Source organism: Rhinatrema bivittatum, chromosome 13 (genome assembly GCF_901001135.1).
Source record: "Rhinatrema bivittatum chromosome 13, aRhiBiv1.1, whole genome shotgun sequence".
NCBI lineage: Eukaryota > Metazoa > Chordata > Amphibia > Gymnophiona > Rhinatrematidae > Rhinatrema > Rhinatrema bivittatum.
This window is the reverse complement of record NC_042627.1, coordinates 31539199-31557625: the sequence shown is the minus strand read 5'-3', so window position 1 is coordinate 31557625 and position 18427 is coordinate 31539199. Positions and strand designations below refer to the sequence as shown.

At 42.7% G+C, this 18427-nt stretch overlaps 1 protein-coding gene across 6 annotated transcripts in view; it reads right to left on the bottom strand.

Annotated features, from left to right (window-relative positions):
* Positions 1 to 217: 217 nt before the first annotated feature.
* ICE2 (interactor of little elongation complex ELL subunit 2) overlaps positions 218 to 18427 on the bottom strand; it is a 158966-nt gene continuing 140756 nt past the window's right edge. For 5 of the 6 annotated variants that reach the window (XM_029574921.1, XM_029574922.1, XM_029574925.1 and 2 more), the window contains 3 exons: positions 14293 to 14551; positions 3144 to 3394; positions 218 to 841 (listed from right to left, as the gene is read on the bottom strand). In XM_029574921.1, coding sequence (XP_029430781.1) covers positions 3185 to 3394; positions 14293 to 14551 — 469 coding nt within the window. In that variant the 3' untranslated portion in view covers positions 218 to 841; positions 3144 to 3184. Of the gene's footprint in view, positions 842 to 3143; positions 3395 to 7094; positions 7448 to 14292; positions 14552 to 18427 lie in introns of those variants that run through there. The other variant, XR_003852373.1, reaches the window with a different exon arrangement.

Genomic DNA, 18427 nt, shown 5'->3' with positions numbered 1-18427 from the left:
TGAGTGGAGGCCCTATTGTAGGGTCACATATGGAGGTGGGTCAGTGATATTACATGAACTACCATCACCATGTGGCTCAGAACAACCAGTCCTGCTCTGGATGTTGTCTGATCCATGTTGAGCAATTGATGAATATTCACTTGATCTGTTGGAAGGAACGCTCTCTTGCAGAGAGTTTGTCCATGCCCCAAAAAACGACAAAATAAAATATTCAAACTCAAAGGTTGGAAAACAACTTTATATTTTTAAAAAGTAAAAACACATTTAATAAGCAAATATGACACTAAATTTCTGAAACTTTACTGCAGGAAATTGGGGGCTGTGATCATTTATGCAGAAGAGATTAGTACAGTTTAATGAGTAAATTTGGAATTCCAGAGGGAGAGCGTTGCACTTGCATCAACATCAATTTGGAATACTTTAGGATCTCAACATCTTAATGAGATAAAATCTGAAAGAAAAGAACTACATGAAGAGCATTCATTATGAGAGCACAGTGGGACTGATGACACACATTAAGACTGGTAGAATGGTAAAAGAGCTGCCAACCAATCAGAATGCAAAGTTACGTATAGGTACTTCAGCGCCCCAATTTACCTATTTTCTTTCACATGAAAACATGTTCAACAAAAAGATTTTCAAACACAAAGAAGGTAGGGTTAACAACAACAAAGTAGCACTTTTTTCTTCCACTGCTCCTTGAGTACAGTGCCTCAGTGTTGACTCTTTTAACCTTACTCTTTTCCCGCTGTCAGTCCTAACTTCAGGCCTGCCATCTTACTTTAAGGGACAGATGATGATACGAACAGTTAATTTTCTTAAGTTCCAAGTCTTAGCCTCCCTAGAACAAACAAAAACAAAGCAGCACACAAATTCAACAGTAGCAATTTTGCCTGCTATCTACAAGTTCATCAAGTAATTTGACCCAAGACTCTCTCTCAACAAGGTAGTAAAAGTCTACTATAGCACAGTTTCCCATAGGCATGTGTTATGATTTGACTTATTGCACCTCATAAGATATATCTGATTTACCAAAGTTTAGTCTGCTCAACTGTTTATGCATGTACAAAATGCCAATCAATAAAAAACAAACAAAATCAGCATCTCTTGTCCCAACTAAGGGATTAGGTGCAATTTACAGTGCTTCCCAGCTGGTTGAAGACTTGACTTACTGTATCTCACAATTGGGGCGTATTACTTATTTATATATTTTAAAATATAATTCATATTAACTAAGAAAAAAACCCATTTTATTCTAATTTAAAATGAAAAAAAAAATCCCATACAATTCTTGGATTGGCTGTATATAAAACAAACAGAAAATAACTGAGCAAATATCATATAATAAAGGCACTCTGCTGTAAAAAAATGTATTTTGATAGAGTTAAAGTTAACTGTTATAAGTAGAAGGCATAAGAAATGGCAAAAATCTCCAACATGCCCTAAAGAACAAGAATTATCATTTAATGTTTTGCACTAGGCTCTGCAATCTACTCCCTGATAAAATTAAGTTGACAATTTACAATACACCATGGGCTAATTTAAAAAAGGATTTGTGTGTGTAAATGCAACTACTAATGTAGCAATTTTCAAAAGCCATTTACCTGTGACAAATCCTATGGCATATATTGTAGCAATATATGCCAAATCCTATGGCATATATTGTAGCAATTTTCAAATGGCCACTTACATGGATAAAGTGTATTTACACATGTAAAACCCAACTGTAAGTGGGTAAATACTTTTTAAAAATCAGGCCCATACTGTATTCCTCTATCTTAGAATTAAGAAGAATTAAAAATAAATATGCTGCATACTTTGTAGTGCACTTGAACGTAAAGCGATAGAACTATCTACTTTGCTCTGAATATTAGCTTGTCTTTTTCTTGGCTCGGTTATTTTATCTAATGGTCTAAACCTTTACCCTAATATATTTTCTCTCATTTAGGATATTTTCTTTTTTAAATAAAAAATAAGCACTTTTAATAATGGCCACACACACGGATTATAAAACTTTCCACCCTTGAATCACCTCTTCAGTTGTTCAAATTACATGGGACTCTCATGGGGATCAGCACAGTAACACCCTGAACTGCTGAGATTTTCAAGAGCAGGAGTCATCAGGAGGGAGGGATTTTCAAAGACTCTGAGCAAAGATATCATTTCAGGAATCAATGTTTTGCTAATAATATTGCTTTATAGTAAATCTAATGATGTTAAACAATGAATACCACATAAATCGGATACTTTTATAACATCCCACATAAGTTATGCCAATTTTCAAAGCCAATTTATTTGTATACGCGGGCTTTGAAAAATTATCCCTAAGGTCATGCGCAAACTAGCCCAAACAAAAGTTAGGCTTGCCCTTTGCAAGGCATAACTTGTGCATGATAATTTACATGCATACTCTTGAAAATTAAAAGTATGCATGCAAATCCCACTTCCATGGTTACTTTACCCACATTTTGAAAACTACCCCTTAAATATAGTACACAATAAGCAAAGGCACTAGGGAAGAATGGTTTACATTATATTCTTAAAACAGGGTGGCACTGCTTTATTAAATGTGCAAGTTCCCTGTCTCCAAATCTGGGAAAATAGGTTCTGGTGGCTAAGACCCTGCAGAAGCAAAAGAGTTAATTACCACGAAGTCCAGGGCTCTCAACAGAAATCCTATCACTTGCAAGTCTAGCAGTTGATCCAGTTAATAAAAAAGAAATTTGGATTTCTACATTATCTTTCTACTAACCTGCTTAAATGTGTAAAAACTTCAGAACCATACATGAGTACGTGCATGGTCTGTGAGTAAATTGCAGGCACCCACTCTGCACAACTATTTCCAAAAGGGAGTGATACGTAGAAATTAATATGGAATTACACATTTTCCTGAACAACCACCAGACCACACCAGCTCCTGATTCGCTCTTAGCTTAGAAGTATTCCTGTTGGAATGCAGCTAGGCAGTATTTTCTCCATTTTCTTTTCTTTCCCTGAACTTTGCATCTGGTTTCCACCAAAACCGTGAAGGAAAGGGTTAACGGTTAAGGTCCACTCTTGGCATTTCACAGCGCATTCCTGGCTAAGGCTGCTCATCTCAATTCCCCTGCCAAGGGCCCTTTGACATTCTCAGAGGTACTGACCAGAGGTTCTTCTGCTTCTCTTCGGTCCTTCCACATGTGACCTACTTCTGCACTGCCTGGGCTTGCCTTTGTTGCTTTTTGGCATTCCACTTTTGCCACCTACTAGCCCTTTTGCCTTTATTTTGCTTCTTTTTCTTGGAGGCCACGCCTTCGGTTGCAACAGGCTGAGTTGGCAGAACAGTGCTCTTGGTTTCCTTGGATACAGACTTGCTCTGACCGGGCGCGCTTCTGCGAGTCCCAACCACGCCTACCTGAAAAAGCATTTGGGGAAAGAAAAAAAATATATAGGAAAGAACATTTTGAGGCTGCTTAAAAGTAAGAAGTATGTGTCTTCTGGCTTTCCTGTAAAGTCCCTAAGACAGTGCTCTCCCTGAGTTCTACTCATTCTGGGCACAATGCCCTTTTTTTTTCTTTTTAAGAAATTCAGACATTTTAATATGTCTCTTACTGAAAAGAAAATAAGGAAAAAAATCTCACTTCATATTCAGATAATTTAAGAAGCAATTGTTTTCTCATTTTGATGCAATTACTCATAGTCAAAGTAAACAAACAGTAACGAGACAAATCCTGCTGGGCAATCGACAGATCAAGTCAAACTTTTTACAGAACTATGTGAATAAATCCATATGTGGCTGCGGCTGCGCAACATGTCTGAACTGAGCTGTGCTATAGGCGCAAATGAGAAAAAAAACAACCCTTGATTTGTGCTCTGACTACCTCTGGTGGCATGAGAAGCAAACCACGAGAAAAGGTAGAACAGGGGAGAGCAGCAGGACCAAGAGAGATGAAAGAACTAGGACAGTTTAAAAAGTCTGAAGAGACTGAGCCATCCTCAGCAAAATGTTCCAGCACACCAGAAAATCTTTGCACTGTCGCAACGCGTGGGGAAAAAAAAAAAAAATTCCAAAACAGCCCCTAAAGGCTCTGCAGCAGAGGCCAAGCATTGCCAAGCAGGAAAACGGAGGTGGACTCCCACCTCCAGAACAGGATTAAAATGCATGATGAGAGGGCAGTGTGAGGCAACGTGCCCATTTCTGCCCTGGGGCAAAGCAGAGACTTCAGTTTCTTGTCAGGCTGGCGCTCTGTTTTTAGCACAAACCTCTCTGCTCCCTTTTTATTTCTAAATCCTATCACAGTGTATTAAAACAGCTGTAACTACCAAACAAAAAATGCATTTTTAAACCAGTTAAGAGCAAAACAAAACTACAATATCTTTTTCATTTCTATGCCAGTCATAAAGAGAAGTAACCAAACTTTGTTAGAGTCATTACAGGTCTAAATCATTCTAGTTGATTGTTAGTATCAAACGCTTGCACTCGCCTAAGGAATAAACAAACCGCTTTGAGGGCGATTTTCAAAAGAGATTTACACAGGTAGATATCATCCCTGGTAGAAATTTGTCCCCTACAGGGAAGCCAGAAGTATGTGTGAACTTTCACAATGCATATACCTTTAAACCTGATTAAAAAGAGGTGCATTTAGGTTGGGGGAGGAAAAAGGCACATCTAAGATTTGATTTTCAAAACTACTCCCAATCAGCCACCCAGTAAGAACAGCAAGTACAAACATGCGTGGCCACTTTGCACACAACAGCTTGTAGCTACCTGGGCACTTTCCCTTTGAAATTAGCCGTAAGCCACACTGGCAATAACATGTGTGCGTACCTTGCAATACCGTGGGCTCCTGGAAGTCAGCCCGCTAAATGTTTTGAAAAATGTAAGCACTAAAGCTCCTTGGTGCGCTTCCCCTCCTCTGCACAAAGCAGACAGGCACTCTTGGTTACAGAGAGTTAAGCTCTCTGCTTCATGCTATGGTTTCCAGACTGAAACGCATCACTTGCTTGGTGCCCCTCATGTGATCATGGGGGCTGGGTTCTGACAAATGCACCACAAAGTACTGCAATTATCCAGGCTTCTCCAAAGAAGAGAATCCAGCAGCATACGATTCTACTTGGATATACAGCTGCTTTCTTGGTCACAAACGTAAAATGGTTTCCCTTCTCAGCAAGTATATTTTCAAATGTATAAAACAGAACATATTCCAGATGAAAAATCTATGGTTCCACAAATCCCAACGAAGCCAAACACACACATCTTTTAGTGTGGACCATTTTCTACTGAAAGGAATAAACCACCCACACATTTATGCATTCATGCCTGACTCATCTAAACCATATTTTTTGTGTATCTAAACACAAAGAAACATACTGTATTTTCTGGAATAAACTGAAGCATGCATTGCAGTGCAAAGCCTTCGTTTAGTATTAATTCAGTGCATTAAGTGCAAGGGTCTCTTAATAACAGGCAAAAAGGGTAGTGAAAGTGTGTCTCTGTTTGAGGTACTCTCTGTGAAATGCACTTATTTATGCTCTTGATCATAAACAGTCATGGTATGACAGTCACTGACACAGACGCACACAAACATTATCACAGCCACTCACTCTCTTTCACTTTCACACATAGTACATCTTTCCACCTGAAATTTCATGTCAGACCTATTCACATACACACTCTCTCTTTCGCTGGTACTTACTCAGCCAGACACACACTCTCCCTTCTTTCTTTAATCATATGCCCTCTCACTACATCTCCCACTCTCTCATTTTCACACTCACAGTGGAGTGCCTCAGGGATCTGTACTTGGACCAGTGCTGTTCAATATATATATAAAATGATCTGGAAAGGAATACGAGTGAGGTTATCAAATTTGCGGATGATACAAAATTATTCAGAATAGTTAAATCACAAGCGGATTGTGATACATTACAGGAGGACCTTGCAAGACTGGAAGATTGGGCATCCAAATGGCAGATGAAATTTAATGTGGACAAGTGCAAGGTGTTGCAAATAGGGAAAAATAACCCTTGCTGTAGTTACAAGATGTTAGGTTCCATATTAGGAGCTACCACCCAGGAAAAGATCTAGGCAGCATAGTGGATAATACTTTAAAATCGTCGGCTCAGTGTGCTGCAGCAGTCAAAAAAGCAAACAGAATGTTGGGAATTATTAGGAAGGGAATGGTTTATAAAACGGAAAATGTTATAATGCCTCTATATCGCTCCATGGTGAGACAGCACCTTGAATACTGTGTACAATTCTGGTCGCCGCATCTCAAAAAAGATATAATACAGAGAAGGGCAACCAAAATGATAAAGGGGATGGAACAGCTCCCCTATGACGAAAGGCTGAAGAGGTTAGGGCTGTTCAGCTTGGAGAAGAGACGGCTGAGGGGGGATATGATAGAGGTCTTTAAGATCATGAGAGGTCTTGAACGAAAAGATGTGAATCGGTTATTTACACTTTCGAATAATAGAAGGACTAGGGGGCATTCCATGAAGTTAGCACATTTAAGGCTAATTGGAGAAAATTCTTTTTCACCCAACGCACAATAAAGCTCTGGAATTTGTTGCCAGTGGATATGGTTAGGGCAGTTAGTGTAGCTGGGTTCAAAAAAGGTTTGGATAAGTTCTTGGAGGAGAAGTCCATTAACTGCTATTAATCAAGTTTAGTTAGGGAATAGCCACTGCTATTAATTGCATCAGTAGTATGGGATCTTCTTAGTGTTTGGGTAATTGCCAGGTTCTTGTGGCCTGGTTTGGCCTCTGTTGGAAACAGGATGCTGGGCTTGATGGACCCTTGGTGTGACCCAGCATGGCAATTTCTTATGTTCTTATCCCTCTCTCTGTCACACTTTCTCAAACTCTTTCTTCCTCTATACCACACACCCTCTTCTCTCTAGCTGACTCATATAGGCGCTGTTTGTCATTATGTGCTATGCTACATTTGTGTACTCCATGTTCCTATAGTAGGTGATATGGGCATTTTGTACATTGTACATTGCTTGAGCATGCTATCGTGCTTGAGCGTGATCTGCTTAGCGTTATTGCTTACTATGGGCATTTTAAGTGCATTGTTTCACTGGATCATGCAGAAATGAGAAATTACTACTCACCTAATAATTTACTTTTCCTTATTCCAGACAGATGGATTCAGGATCAGTGCCTCTACCAGAAGATAGACATGGAGCAAATTGACATCACAGTATATATACTTTTGCAGTGATATCAGCCTGCCAGTATTCTCTTCAAAAGCCAACTGTGGACAGACTAACAAAAACTTGATTAATAACATATAAGCATTTCAGTACTCAACCAACAGGAAACACTTAACTCAGGCAAAGAATGTATGAACACTAATCTAGGGATATGATGAACACTTACTAGTAACTCCTGGAACACGTAGCCACGCAGGAGGACCATAGCACAATCTTTCAGCAGCCAAGAGCAGGAATCTGAATCCATCTGTCTGGATTAAGGAAAATAAAATTATCAGGTAAGGTAGTAATTTCTCATTTCCTAGCACCCAGACAGATGAATTCAGGACCAGTGGGATGTACCCAAGCTACTCCCAAATAGGGTGGGATGCTACCCACCATCCAGTCAAAACTGCGCAACCAAATGCTGCGTCCACCCAGGCCTGCGTGTCCAGACAATAAAACCTGGAAAAGGTGTGTAAGGAGGACCATGTCGCAGCTTAGCAAATGTCGTCTGGAGACAACAGTCTAACCTCCGCCCATGACACTGCCTGAGCCCTAGTGGAATGAGTCCTAACCTGAGTAGGCAATGGCTTTTCAGCAGCCACATACGCGACCATGCCTACCTCCTTAATCCAGCGAGCTATTGTAGCCTGCAAAGCCAGCTCACCCTGTTTACCTCCACCATGAACGACAAACAGGCGATCCATCTTTCGGAAAGGTTTAGAAACCTCCAGATACCTCACAATATGTCTCTTGACATCTAAGGCGATATTCCTCCACATCTCTTTCCCTATCCAGAGACAGAAGGGAAATGAACTGATTCAAGTGACAATCTGAGTCCATTTTAAGCAAAAAAGAAGAGTATGCAGCTGTATCGCCCCTGGAATCACCCGACGGAATGCCTCCAGACATGACAAGGCCTGCAGCTCAGAAATTCGACGTGCAGAATATATCGCTGCCAGAAACACCATTTTCAAGGTCAGTAACCGCAATGAAAGCCTATGCAACGGTTGACATGTAGGGCCTGCCAAGAAATCCAACACCAGATTAAGACTCCACAAGGGTACCGGTAACTGCGAGGGAGTACAAAAGTTGCACTACCTTCAAGAAATGGGCCACATCTGGATGAACTGAAAAGGATCCACCATTCACCTGGCCCCTGAAACAGGCAAGAGCCACTACCTGTACCTTCAAGGAATTAAGGGCCAACCCTTTATTCAATCCATCCTGCAAAAATTCCAAAATGAGCACGATCTTAACTGAACGAGGAAGCACTCCTCGATCTTCACACCAAGCCTCAAATAACTCACCAAACCCACACATAAGCTAAGGAAGTGGAGAACTTTTGTGCCTGTAACAAGGTGGCAAGCACTGCAATAGAATTCCCATGCTTCAGCAAGCAAGCCCTTTCAAGTCAGATCTTCGTGAAGGGCAGGTCCCTACTGCAACAGATTCCTGTGCACCGGAATATGGAAGGGGGGGGGGGGGAGACTACCAGGAGCCTTCACAGATCTGCATATCATGGTCTCCTGGGCCAATCTGGTGCCACCAAAGGCACCATCCCTCTGTGACCCTTGACCCTCTGAACCAGGCTGCCCAACATGGGCCACAGGGGAAAGGCATACAGCAGCTTCTCCTCCGGCCATTCCTGCATAACAGCATAGATACCCAAGGACTTTGGATCTCTCTTGCGATTGAAGAATTGAGGAACCTTCGCATTGCGAGAGGTCGCCAGTAGGTCTAGACATGGAAGGTCCCAGCACTATCAGCTGAAATGCCTCGTCTGTCAGTACCCATTCTCCTGGGTCCAGCTCTCCCTGCTGAGAAAGTCCTCTCTTACATTGTCTTTTCCTGCAGTGTGCAAAGCCGAGATCTCCTGAAGATGCACTTCCGCCCATTTCATAAGTTGGTCTAGCTCCTGCAACACTTGCTGACTCTTGGTTCCTCCATGCCGATTGATGTAAGCCACTGTTGTGTTGTCTGACAATACCCAGACTGCTCGACCCTGCAGCCTGCCGCTGAACTGCAAGCACGCTGACTGGACCGCCTGGGCTTCCAGCTGATTGATGTTCCAGAGAGACTCTTCTGTATTCCAGCACCCTTGTGCTGTTAATTCCTGACAGTGAGCTCCCCAACCCTGGAGGCTCACATCTGTCATGAGTACCAAGCAGTCCGGTGATGTCAGGAAACTCTCTCAGATGATCCGCTAACAACCACGACCACTGGAGGTGAAAGCAGACTTCCATCGGCAGGTGGAGTCAAATCGAATAGTCCAGAGACTGCGGGTTCCAACGAGACAGCAAGGAGCACTGAAGAGGATGCATATGCCCCTCACCCATGAAACCACTTCTAGGGTTGCCGCCATCAAACAGAGTACCTGCAGATAAGACCTCACTTTTGGGCATATAGTGTTCACCAAGAGATGCACCTGTGTCATCAACTTCTGAATACAAGCTTCTAGCAGAAAAATTTTGCCCTGCTTCATGTGGATGAACCGAACACCCAGATACTCCAACGACTGAGATGGCTGAAGATTGTTCATGGCTAGATTTACCACCCAACTGAACTCCTGCAATAGGGAGATCACCTCGCGGGTCACTAGACGGCTCTCTTCTAGAGACTTGGCGTGAATCAGCCAGTCATCCAAATACAGGTGAACCAGGATCCCATCCTCTCTCAATTCTGCCGCCACCACCACCTTAACACCTTGGAAAAAGTTCTGGGAGCGATGGCTAGCCCAAAAGGCATAACTGAATGTCACCCCAACATTGCGAAATGCAGAAAACTTTGATACTCCAATTGATTGGGAATATGGAGGTATGCCTCGGACAGATCCAAGGAGGTCAAAAATTTCGACTGCATGGCCATTATCACTGAGCACAATGTTTCCATACGAAAATGAGTCACCCGCAAATGATGGTTGACCCTTTGAGATACAGAATGGACAAAAGGAACACTCCTTCTTGGGCACAACAAAATAAATGGAATATTGCCCCGTACTTTCTTGAGACGTGGGTACTGGAACCACGCCCTCAGACTGAGGAGCCTTGACAGTGTCTGATTTTTCTGTGGGGAGTGGCAGGGAGACATCATGAACATGTCCCGAGGAACACTGCAAATCTCCAGAGCATATTCCTCTCATATCACCTCCAGGACGCACTGATCCGATGTGATTTCGAAACATCTCTGATAAAAGAGAGAGCGATGTCTCCCTATCTCCTGTTACCGAGGGTGGGTTGGCAAACCTTCATTGGGAAGCTCGGGAGGTTTCACTACTTGAGCTCGCGCCCCGCCTGGGCTGGCTGGGACTGAGACCTACCAAAAGACAGAGTCCTCTGAAAGGACACCCGTCTGTAGGGATGAAGCCACTTGGAACTCCTGAGATGACCCTTCATACCAAAGGGGTGCAGAGACTGCTTCTTATCCTCTGGCAACCGAGGAACCAGGGATTTGGCTCATTTAATGGCCAGTTTCTCCAACTCGCTCCCAAACATGAGCGAGCCTTTAAAAGGCAATTTCGTATGAATAGCTTTGGCGGTTGCATTGACCAACCAATTTCTCAGCCATAACTGATGCCTAGACGCTATTACTGAAGCCAGTCCTCTGGCTGAGGTGCAGACCAAATCGCAGCCCACAACTGCTAAAAAGGCAGCATTGGGTTTCATAACTTCCATGGAATTCACTCCAAAGTCAGCAACCTCCTGAGAGAAACAAACAAGAGCAAGCTACCAGAGAACAACAAGAAACTTATCTGCAAGGTCATTACCACTGCTTCAAATGCTTGCTTAAGGATGGCCTCAATCCTCCTATCGTGCACATCCTTCAAGGCGCTCCTCTCTTCATGGGGATAGGAGTCGGTTTAGAGACGGCACAGACAAGCACATCCACCTTCAGAAAATGTAGACGCTCTCTCACCACTGGATCCAGGGGGTACAGTCCTTTCAAGGTCTGACCCCCTTTGAAATTTGCCTTCAGGGTGTCCCACTCAAGATCAATCAATTCTTGAATGGCCTCCATAACAGGAAAAAAAAAACAAGAAATCAAAATAGGATTTTTCTTTGGCTCAGACATGGAATCTGCACCAGGTACTCTCAGCATCTTCAATGTCTGGGAAATTAGGGCCATCAATTCATCTCTGTGAAAGAACTGCAATATAGTCCTATATGGTTCCAGTCCCGGAGGAATTTCCTCATCCTCCAGAGAGTCAGGATCAGCCTCATCATCAGTGCCATCCAGATTCCTATCATGAGTAACTGTAGTTAATCGAGGTGTTCTTCAACGCTTAACAGTAGTACCGGAAGAGAAAGAGGCCACTGCCTGAGAATCTGACCTGACAGGATTGGGCAGGGCTGAGGACTGCAACTGAAAAAAGGACCGCAATCACTGAAAAAATTCTACCCAAGAAAAGGCAGAAGTATCCATGCCAAAACCAAAAGGTACTTGTGCTGCGCCCACTGAGCTGCCGTCCCCTGCTGACGAACCAGTCAAGGGAGTTCCAAGGTCAGGCGTCCCTCCTGACATGTCCTTAACCAGACCATCAGGAGGCTGGGAAGAACCCGGCTTAGTAAAATCAGAGGAAGATAATTCTCCCTGAGACTCTAAGTAGCATGGCACAAGTTAGAGGGCACTCCAGGCTGAGATGCCCGAATGTGACAGGCAAAACAGAGGGAAAGGCGCTTAGGTTTCTTAGCCACAGGCACCATTAGTATGCTTAACAAGTGATTGAAGGTGTGTGTCCAGCCAAATTCACGCTGAAAAATTTAGGTGCACAAAATTTAGGTGCACAAAATTTAGGAGTCCCAGTGCAGTGTGCCACAAAACCAAGCGATTGGTGCTTCTGTGTCCAGGTTTGGCGCAGGGATAATGTCCAGAATGCACACACCGGCAGTGCACCCCAAGGAAACTGGGTGCACAAGTTGGATGCACTCGCACGCACCAACGGTCCTGCAGAGGGCAGCCAAATGCACAGAAAAAAAGTGAGCGAAAACATCATTGCAGCCTACCAAGCGGCGCACAGAAAGAAGCCTAATAGTGGGGCCTATCCCACCCAGGCTGTTCAATCTGCCTGGCTGCCCAGGTCCCTTAACCCCCATGGGAGCGGGAACGAACGTCGGAATGGCGTGCCGAGCCAGGAGGCCGAAGGACGTTCTGCAAAAACCCCTCTACTCAGTCTCTGACTTGTTCAACATTTTTTTTTTTAATTTACCCAAGCTCAACCTTTCCCAACTGAGTACAGAGACAGTTTCCAGCTGCAGGGTGGGAAGACATATACCGTCACTGCCACGCTTGGCTTCCTGCACCTGCTGTCTTTCAGCTGCTTTAATCAGCTAAGTCCACGCCAGCTGAAGAACCAGCTACCAGACCATGTCACTCCTCTGAGGGACCAAGAAAATCGCCTCAGGAGTTCTCAACGGGGGGAGTGACCATTAGGTATCACCGCAGGAAATCGGGGCAACTCAAAGCTTCTAATAATTCTCCTCTTAAATTTTGAAGCAATCCCCAAAAGAGAAATGCACGTCTACCATCTGCTGGAGACAGAGAATATTGGCAGGCTGATGTCACTGCAGGAGTCTACATATTATGTTGTCAGTTTGCTCCATCTCCATCTGCTGGTAGAGGTGCATAATCCACTGGGGTCCTGAATCCATCTGTCTGGGTGGTAGGAAATTTCAGTTAGTGCACAGTAAATGCATTCAGTACTCTGTAATTACATTTAGGGCATGCAGGTCCTTCTGGAGCCATGGCAAATGCAGTGATCAGTCAAAATTTCAAACCTCCCTATTTTTCTCAATATCCATTCTCATGGTCCCATTTTGGGAATAAAATCTTAAGGTGAGCCAAGTACACTGAATCGATCATCAAATGCCCCCCAAACTCCCAAGAAATAGGTGATTTTCAGCAAGAGTGACACAAATGCTATTTTATTTATACACACACACACATATATATATTTCAAAAGATAACAAAAAAATGAACAGTCATGGTTCAATTTTGTCCTAGTACTTAAGCAAAAACAAATAATCTTACTTAAAATCTTTATTCTATACAAAAAAATCAACATACATATTACTTAGTGTTAAAATATAACTATCAAAAACATTTAAAATACATTCCTTTATGAGAAAACATAGTTCTTAGATGCAAAAATGGTCCTTTGCAGGACTAGATGAACTTAGTGCTGTTATTATCCTTTCAACAAATGTTGTCACTTTATCTACAACTAGCAAGTAGCAACTCTTCATTAGTTTTAATTGTTTTCAATCTTAAATGTCATAAAGGCCCTGTTGTAAACCACTCTTCTGTTTGCTGCAAGGATAATAAGAGCTAAGTGGCAGCAGCAGAACAGTTGCCTCAGCAGTCACCAAGCCAGATAACTACTTATCTGGCTAAATAATTAGCTGGCTAAGTGGTGGGTGGGGCGGAGGCATAACTGGGAGGTGCTGAGTTAACTAGAAGAGTTAATTGGCTAAATAGTTATGCTGGAGAACTGACCTAAAGTTAACCAGCTAAACTTATCTGCTATCTTTTAGGTAGCTGGGTATATTCAGCGGCGCAACTATGCCGCTGAATATCCTGATTAAGTTGGCCAGATAGATTTGCCTGGCTAGCTAACGCAACTGGTTAACGGCTGAATGCAGACCTCTTAGAAAATACTAAAACGACTTTCTGCAGTGCTAATGCAATGTCAAATATACACTGCACATAACACAAATTCTTTATGGTGCTTATTAAGGTGTTATTAGCACAGTGTTTGCTTGTTTAATGACCTACAGGCTGCATTCCAGTTCCATGGTAAAAAGCTCTGCCAATTTCCTAAACATGAAATCCAGCAATGGAAAACTGGAGTACACTGATGGCATCCATTGCAGAGCATAATTATACTTACATAAAATGCATAGTCAGTAGCAAAAACCAAACATACTAGTTATGATGTACAATCAATGGAAAATAAATGTCATTTATATTGGTAAACTTGCAGCAGAAAGTGCTTGGAGCATAAATAAGATTTCCATTTTAGTTCAAGGCTGCAATATTTTAACTTGCACGTAGGCCATTCAGGTGTCTCCTGAGAGGACAAAGCACATAGCTAATTTGTACAGAGTAGCCAACTTACCTTCTTCCTCCCTATGAAGTCCCGAGGCTTTGGTGGGAAGGTGCAAGGGATTCTACCATGGGTAAGATGATAAGGTAACACAAGCGTGGGATCCAAAGGGACCCATGGAACAGAAAGGGTGGAGGGCACTTGAGGTAGGCAGCTGTGAGCTTGATGCAGGTTATAAGCAGTTCTGGTCACTTTTCCAAGATAGCTCTTGTAGATAGAAACTGAAGAGTCTCCTGCTGCGTGATTCAATAAGTAAGAACCCTCCTGCAAACTAGTACCAAAAACTATTAATTAGAAGCAAACAGTGAAGGCCTGAATCAAAGCATTTTCCAAGCATATAATCTCCCAACTAGAAAGCATTTATATGCTTGAAACTTGGCAAAGCTGAGCTTTTATGCACAGTAAATCTTTTCTATGTAAAATGAGCACTAGAAGACATATGAACTAGTCCCAGAATAAATAAGAGTCGTCTAGTGCTAAAACGGCTACAGTAACATTCATTGGTACAGAAAGTGAAGGAGAAAAGAGGGATTGTTTAAAATTACTGTAAGCTCTCCAAGGTGGGGACCATTTCATTGTTTTTGTACAGTGCTGCATACACCGGTTCTCCCAGTGTGGCATCCATTTAAGTCAGAAGTATAATCATGGGTTATTCATGTTATTGCAGTTTCTCTCTCTCCCCTCTAGATGCGGAAGGTTTCCAATGTTATGTTACTTTTATTAATATAATTTCTCATCATATTTCTCTACAAAGTGGATACTTTGTGATTCATTGTAAACTCAACTATAAAGTTTAAAAAGTTATACATATACATGCACACAATCCCCAGCATTTCTGCATTTTATCTAATGGGAGACTGCCTCAAATGGAAATGGTATTGATGACATTGTAGCTAACTTGTAAAGAGAGGTAAGAAGGCGAAACATTGGACAGCTTCAGAGCATCTCTATATAGTTTGTACACACTGGGATTTTCTTCCTACTTATGTCACTTCTTTGCTTATGCAGTTTTATAAGCCCTTTGGCTTCCCATTTTCCAGGATACAGCAAGAAAACAAAAACCAATCTTGCACTCATTTTCCACAGACTGATATGACAGGTACTCTTAAAGAGAAGGTTTGCAAGCACAAATACATTGCAGCATCTTTCAGGGGGATTGTTAACAAGCCCTCATCAAAAATCTCCACAACCAGTTCCGGAGGTGCAAATCACACGGATAATTGTGTCCCGACCAGCTGAAGCACAAATATGATGCTTCTGCAGATTGTGATGTGTCTTGCAGATTATCGTCACTTGCAGAAAGGGCATTTGTTTGTTTTACCTAAAAATAAAAATCTTTCACCTCTGTTTTTAGTCCCTCTGAGTATTTTGATAATTGTTTGATGTGCACCCACAAAAATGTATGCTTTGAAGAGAAAGAAAATGGAGACGGGAAGTCAACCCTATCCTTTCCAAAAGCCTCAAACTCCCACAATGCTGCTCAGCACTGTGCTGTGCTGAGGAGACACACATGTATGTCTGGCCAAGGAAGAGAGACCCAGAGGTACCACAACAGTCTTGGAAATGACAAGTTGCTGACTGACAAAGTAAACAGTCATTAAAATTGATAAATATTGTGATATTGTCATCGAACAGAAATGAATCTTTTCTATGTCATGAAACAGTATTCTTCTAGCTCTGCTATTCTACAGAACATTATTCCATACAATCATTGTGGAGATCCTGACAACTGCACCTATCCAGAGACCCCTAGAATGAGCCGTGCAATCCTGCAGTATAGCATTCAGCTGAATCCTTCACAAGAATGTAATTTTGCCATCAAATACTATGGATCATAAAGAGAGACTCCTTGGATAAATCAATACATGTGTTCAACAACAAAACCATTACCCAAAGCATGAAGAATTTCAACAACTACAGCATTATTAAAATTGAAAAATGACAAAAGATGTAAACCAGACTGTTAACGGTAATTACTTATAATTAAATGAAGTATTTTCTTACAAGAAAGATAAACAATTTAACTAGAGCAAATATAGGTAAAACATGTCTGCCGTTTGGATATCTAGTAACAGGCTATATACAAGATCTGACTTTAGATTTCTTTTTTGACCCAGCAATTTGCTCCTCCTCCTTTGTACCTCCAGCTCAGTCAGAACCAGGGCTGGGATTTGGCACCACCAGCCTTCATTCTCAACTAGCCAGGGATTTACAACCTCTCCAATGTACCTAGTCTGCTTATTGCAGAGACAGTCCTGGGCCAGGAACAATGTATTAGGGCTGCAATCATGGGCCCTGAATCCGGCTAACAGGCATCGCCCTCCTGACCCGTCAACCTCTGGGGAGGGGTGGGGGTGAGGCTGTGGCTGCCTCTGCAGCATCTCCAGCCCCAGCTGATCCGGAGAGCGGAAGACCGGACTCAGGGATCAAATCGGGTACATTATGCATGCAGCCCCCAGAGCTATCAGACCGGCTCAAAGACTTTAGATTTTAAACCCAGTGCAGCATTTATGTAAGGTCAGCTGACTGCAGTTTACAGAAGGTATATCCTGATCCATTACATAAATAAAAATAAACAGGTATACAAAATTCTGTAGCAGAGTTAGGGCCTGATTTACTAAGCTTCCCCCTGCCCCCCCCCCATCAGCACAGAATGGGGGGAAAAGCCTTACTAAATTGAATCCTTAATGCAGTACAGACAAAGCTGTTTGATAACAGAGTTTTCTCCCTTTTCACAAATTGACAGTCATTGAGAAAAACTAGCACTACTGTAAAAAAATGCCTAATTTTGTTATTACAACTGTGCCATACGCCTGAAAGTGTTAGGAATTTCACTTTTTCTTCTCAGGTACCTTAAAGCAGGGATTCCCAAACTTTTCAAAAGAAGAGCCACGTAGGACATTTCAAATCACTGAGAGGGCTGGGACAAATGTGTGCCGGGGGATGGGGGGAGAGTGCAGAGCTGAGATTGGGGGAAGAAGGGAGCAAGCCCTCTGGAGTTGTTTACTGAAGGGGAGACCATGCCTGGCCCTTTTAGTGATCTGAAATGCTAGGGAAGGGGGAAGGCAAGTAGAAGGGCTCCCAGGGGTAGAGAGGGGTGGTTCAGAGTATCAGTAATAATTTTTAGGTTTCTCCAAAACTGGCAACCTTGCCCCCCTGGACTTCCCCCTTTCTCCCAATATCTCCCCCCCCCCACATGCATTCTTGCTCCTTCTCTACTTCCTTCCCCTTTCTGATCTCTTTTCCCTACCCCTTACCCCCTTTTTCTCTTTTCCCCTTGTCTATATTTAAAATATTTTCTCGTGCTGATAACACTCTTTTTTGTGATCTGTTATAGAATAAACATGGCTGACCCTAGGAAGAAGACATGAGGCTTCTGAAACATTGGCCATGTTAGGTCGTTTGCAAGCGGAAGCGGTCTTTCAAAAATGTGTTTTTATGGGGACCTCATTCATCTACCTGGTATACTGCGAGTCTCCTCTGCCCGCGATCCCATCCGGCATCTCTGCGGGCACCAGAGGCTCTCGAGGCGGCCTTTGCCTGCCCCCTTCCAGCCAATTTTTTTTTTTGGTACTAGAATGGGTAAGAAAAAGAAAGGGAAAGCCGATTCCTCCCCTTCTCAGCCTCGACACCCACAACGTATCACTCTGAGTTACCAGCAACGGGTGAAGTTTCCCCGAGCGTGGGTGATCGCACTCCACCGCCGTATCCCAGACTCACAGCAGAGGGGAAAAAAGGTACTGCCATCTAATCCAGTGGTTCTCAACCTTTTTTCTGTTGGGACACACCTGACAGATGGTTCTCACATGCATGACACACTGACCCATGATCGTCACGGGGCTAGATGTAAAAGTACAGTTTGCATCCACGGGAACCCCCCCTGACTCACAATAATGGATGTAAAGCAGAATTATGACATTCCCCATACAACTCACCCTACAAAAAACATACAGTATTCTGGTTCTGGTGTCATCTCAGTAACAGCAACTCAAACTCCTTCTACTTCCAGGCTCAATAGCCCTACTTATGAAAAGACAGCAGTTTACCACCAATGCATGTCCTCTTGAGAAAACACAACAAATAAGACTAATACAAACGCTTACATGCTAGTAAAATATCTCATCTTGGTAACAGACACAGACATACT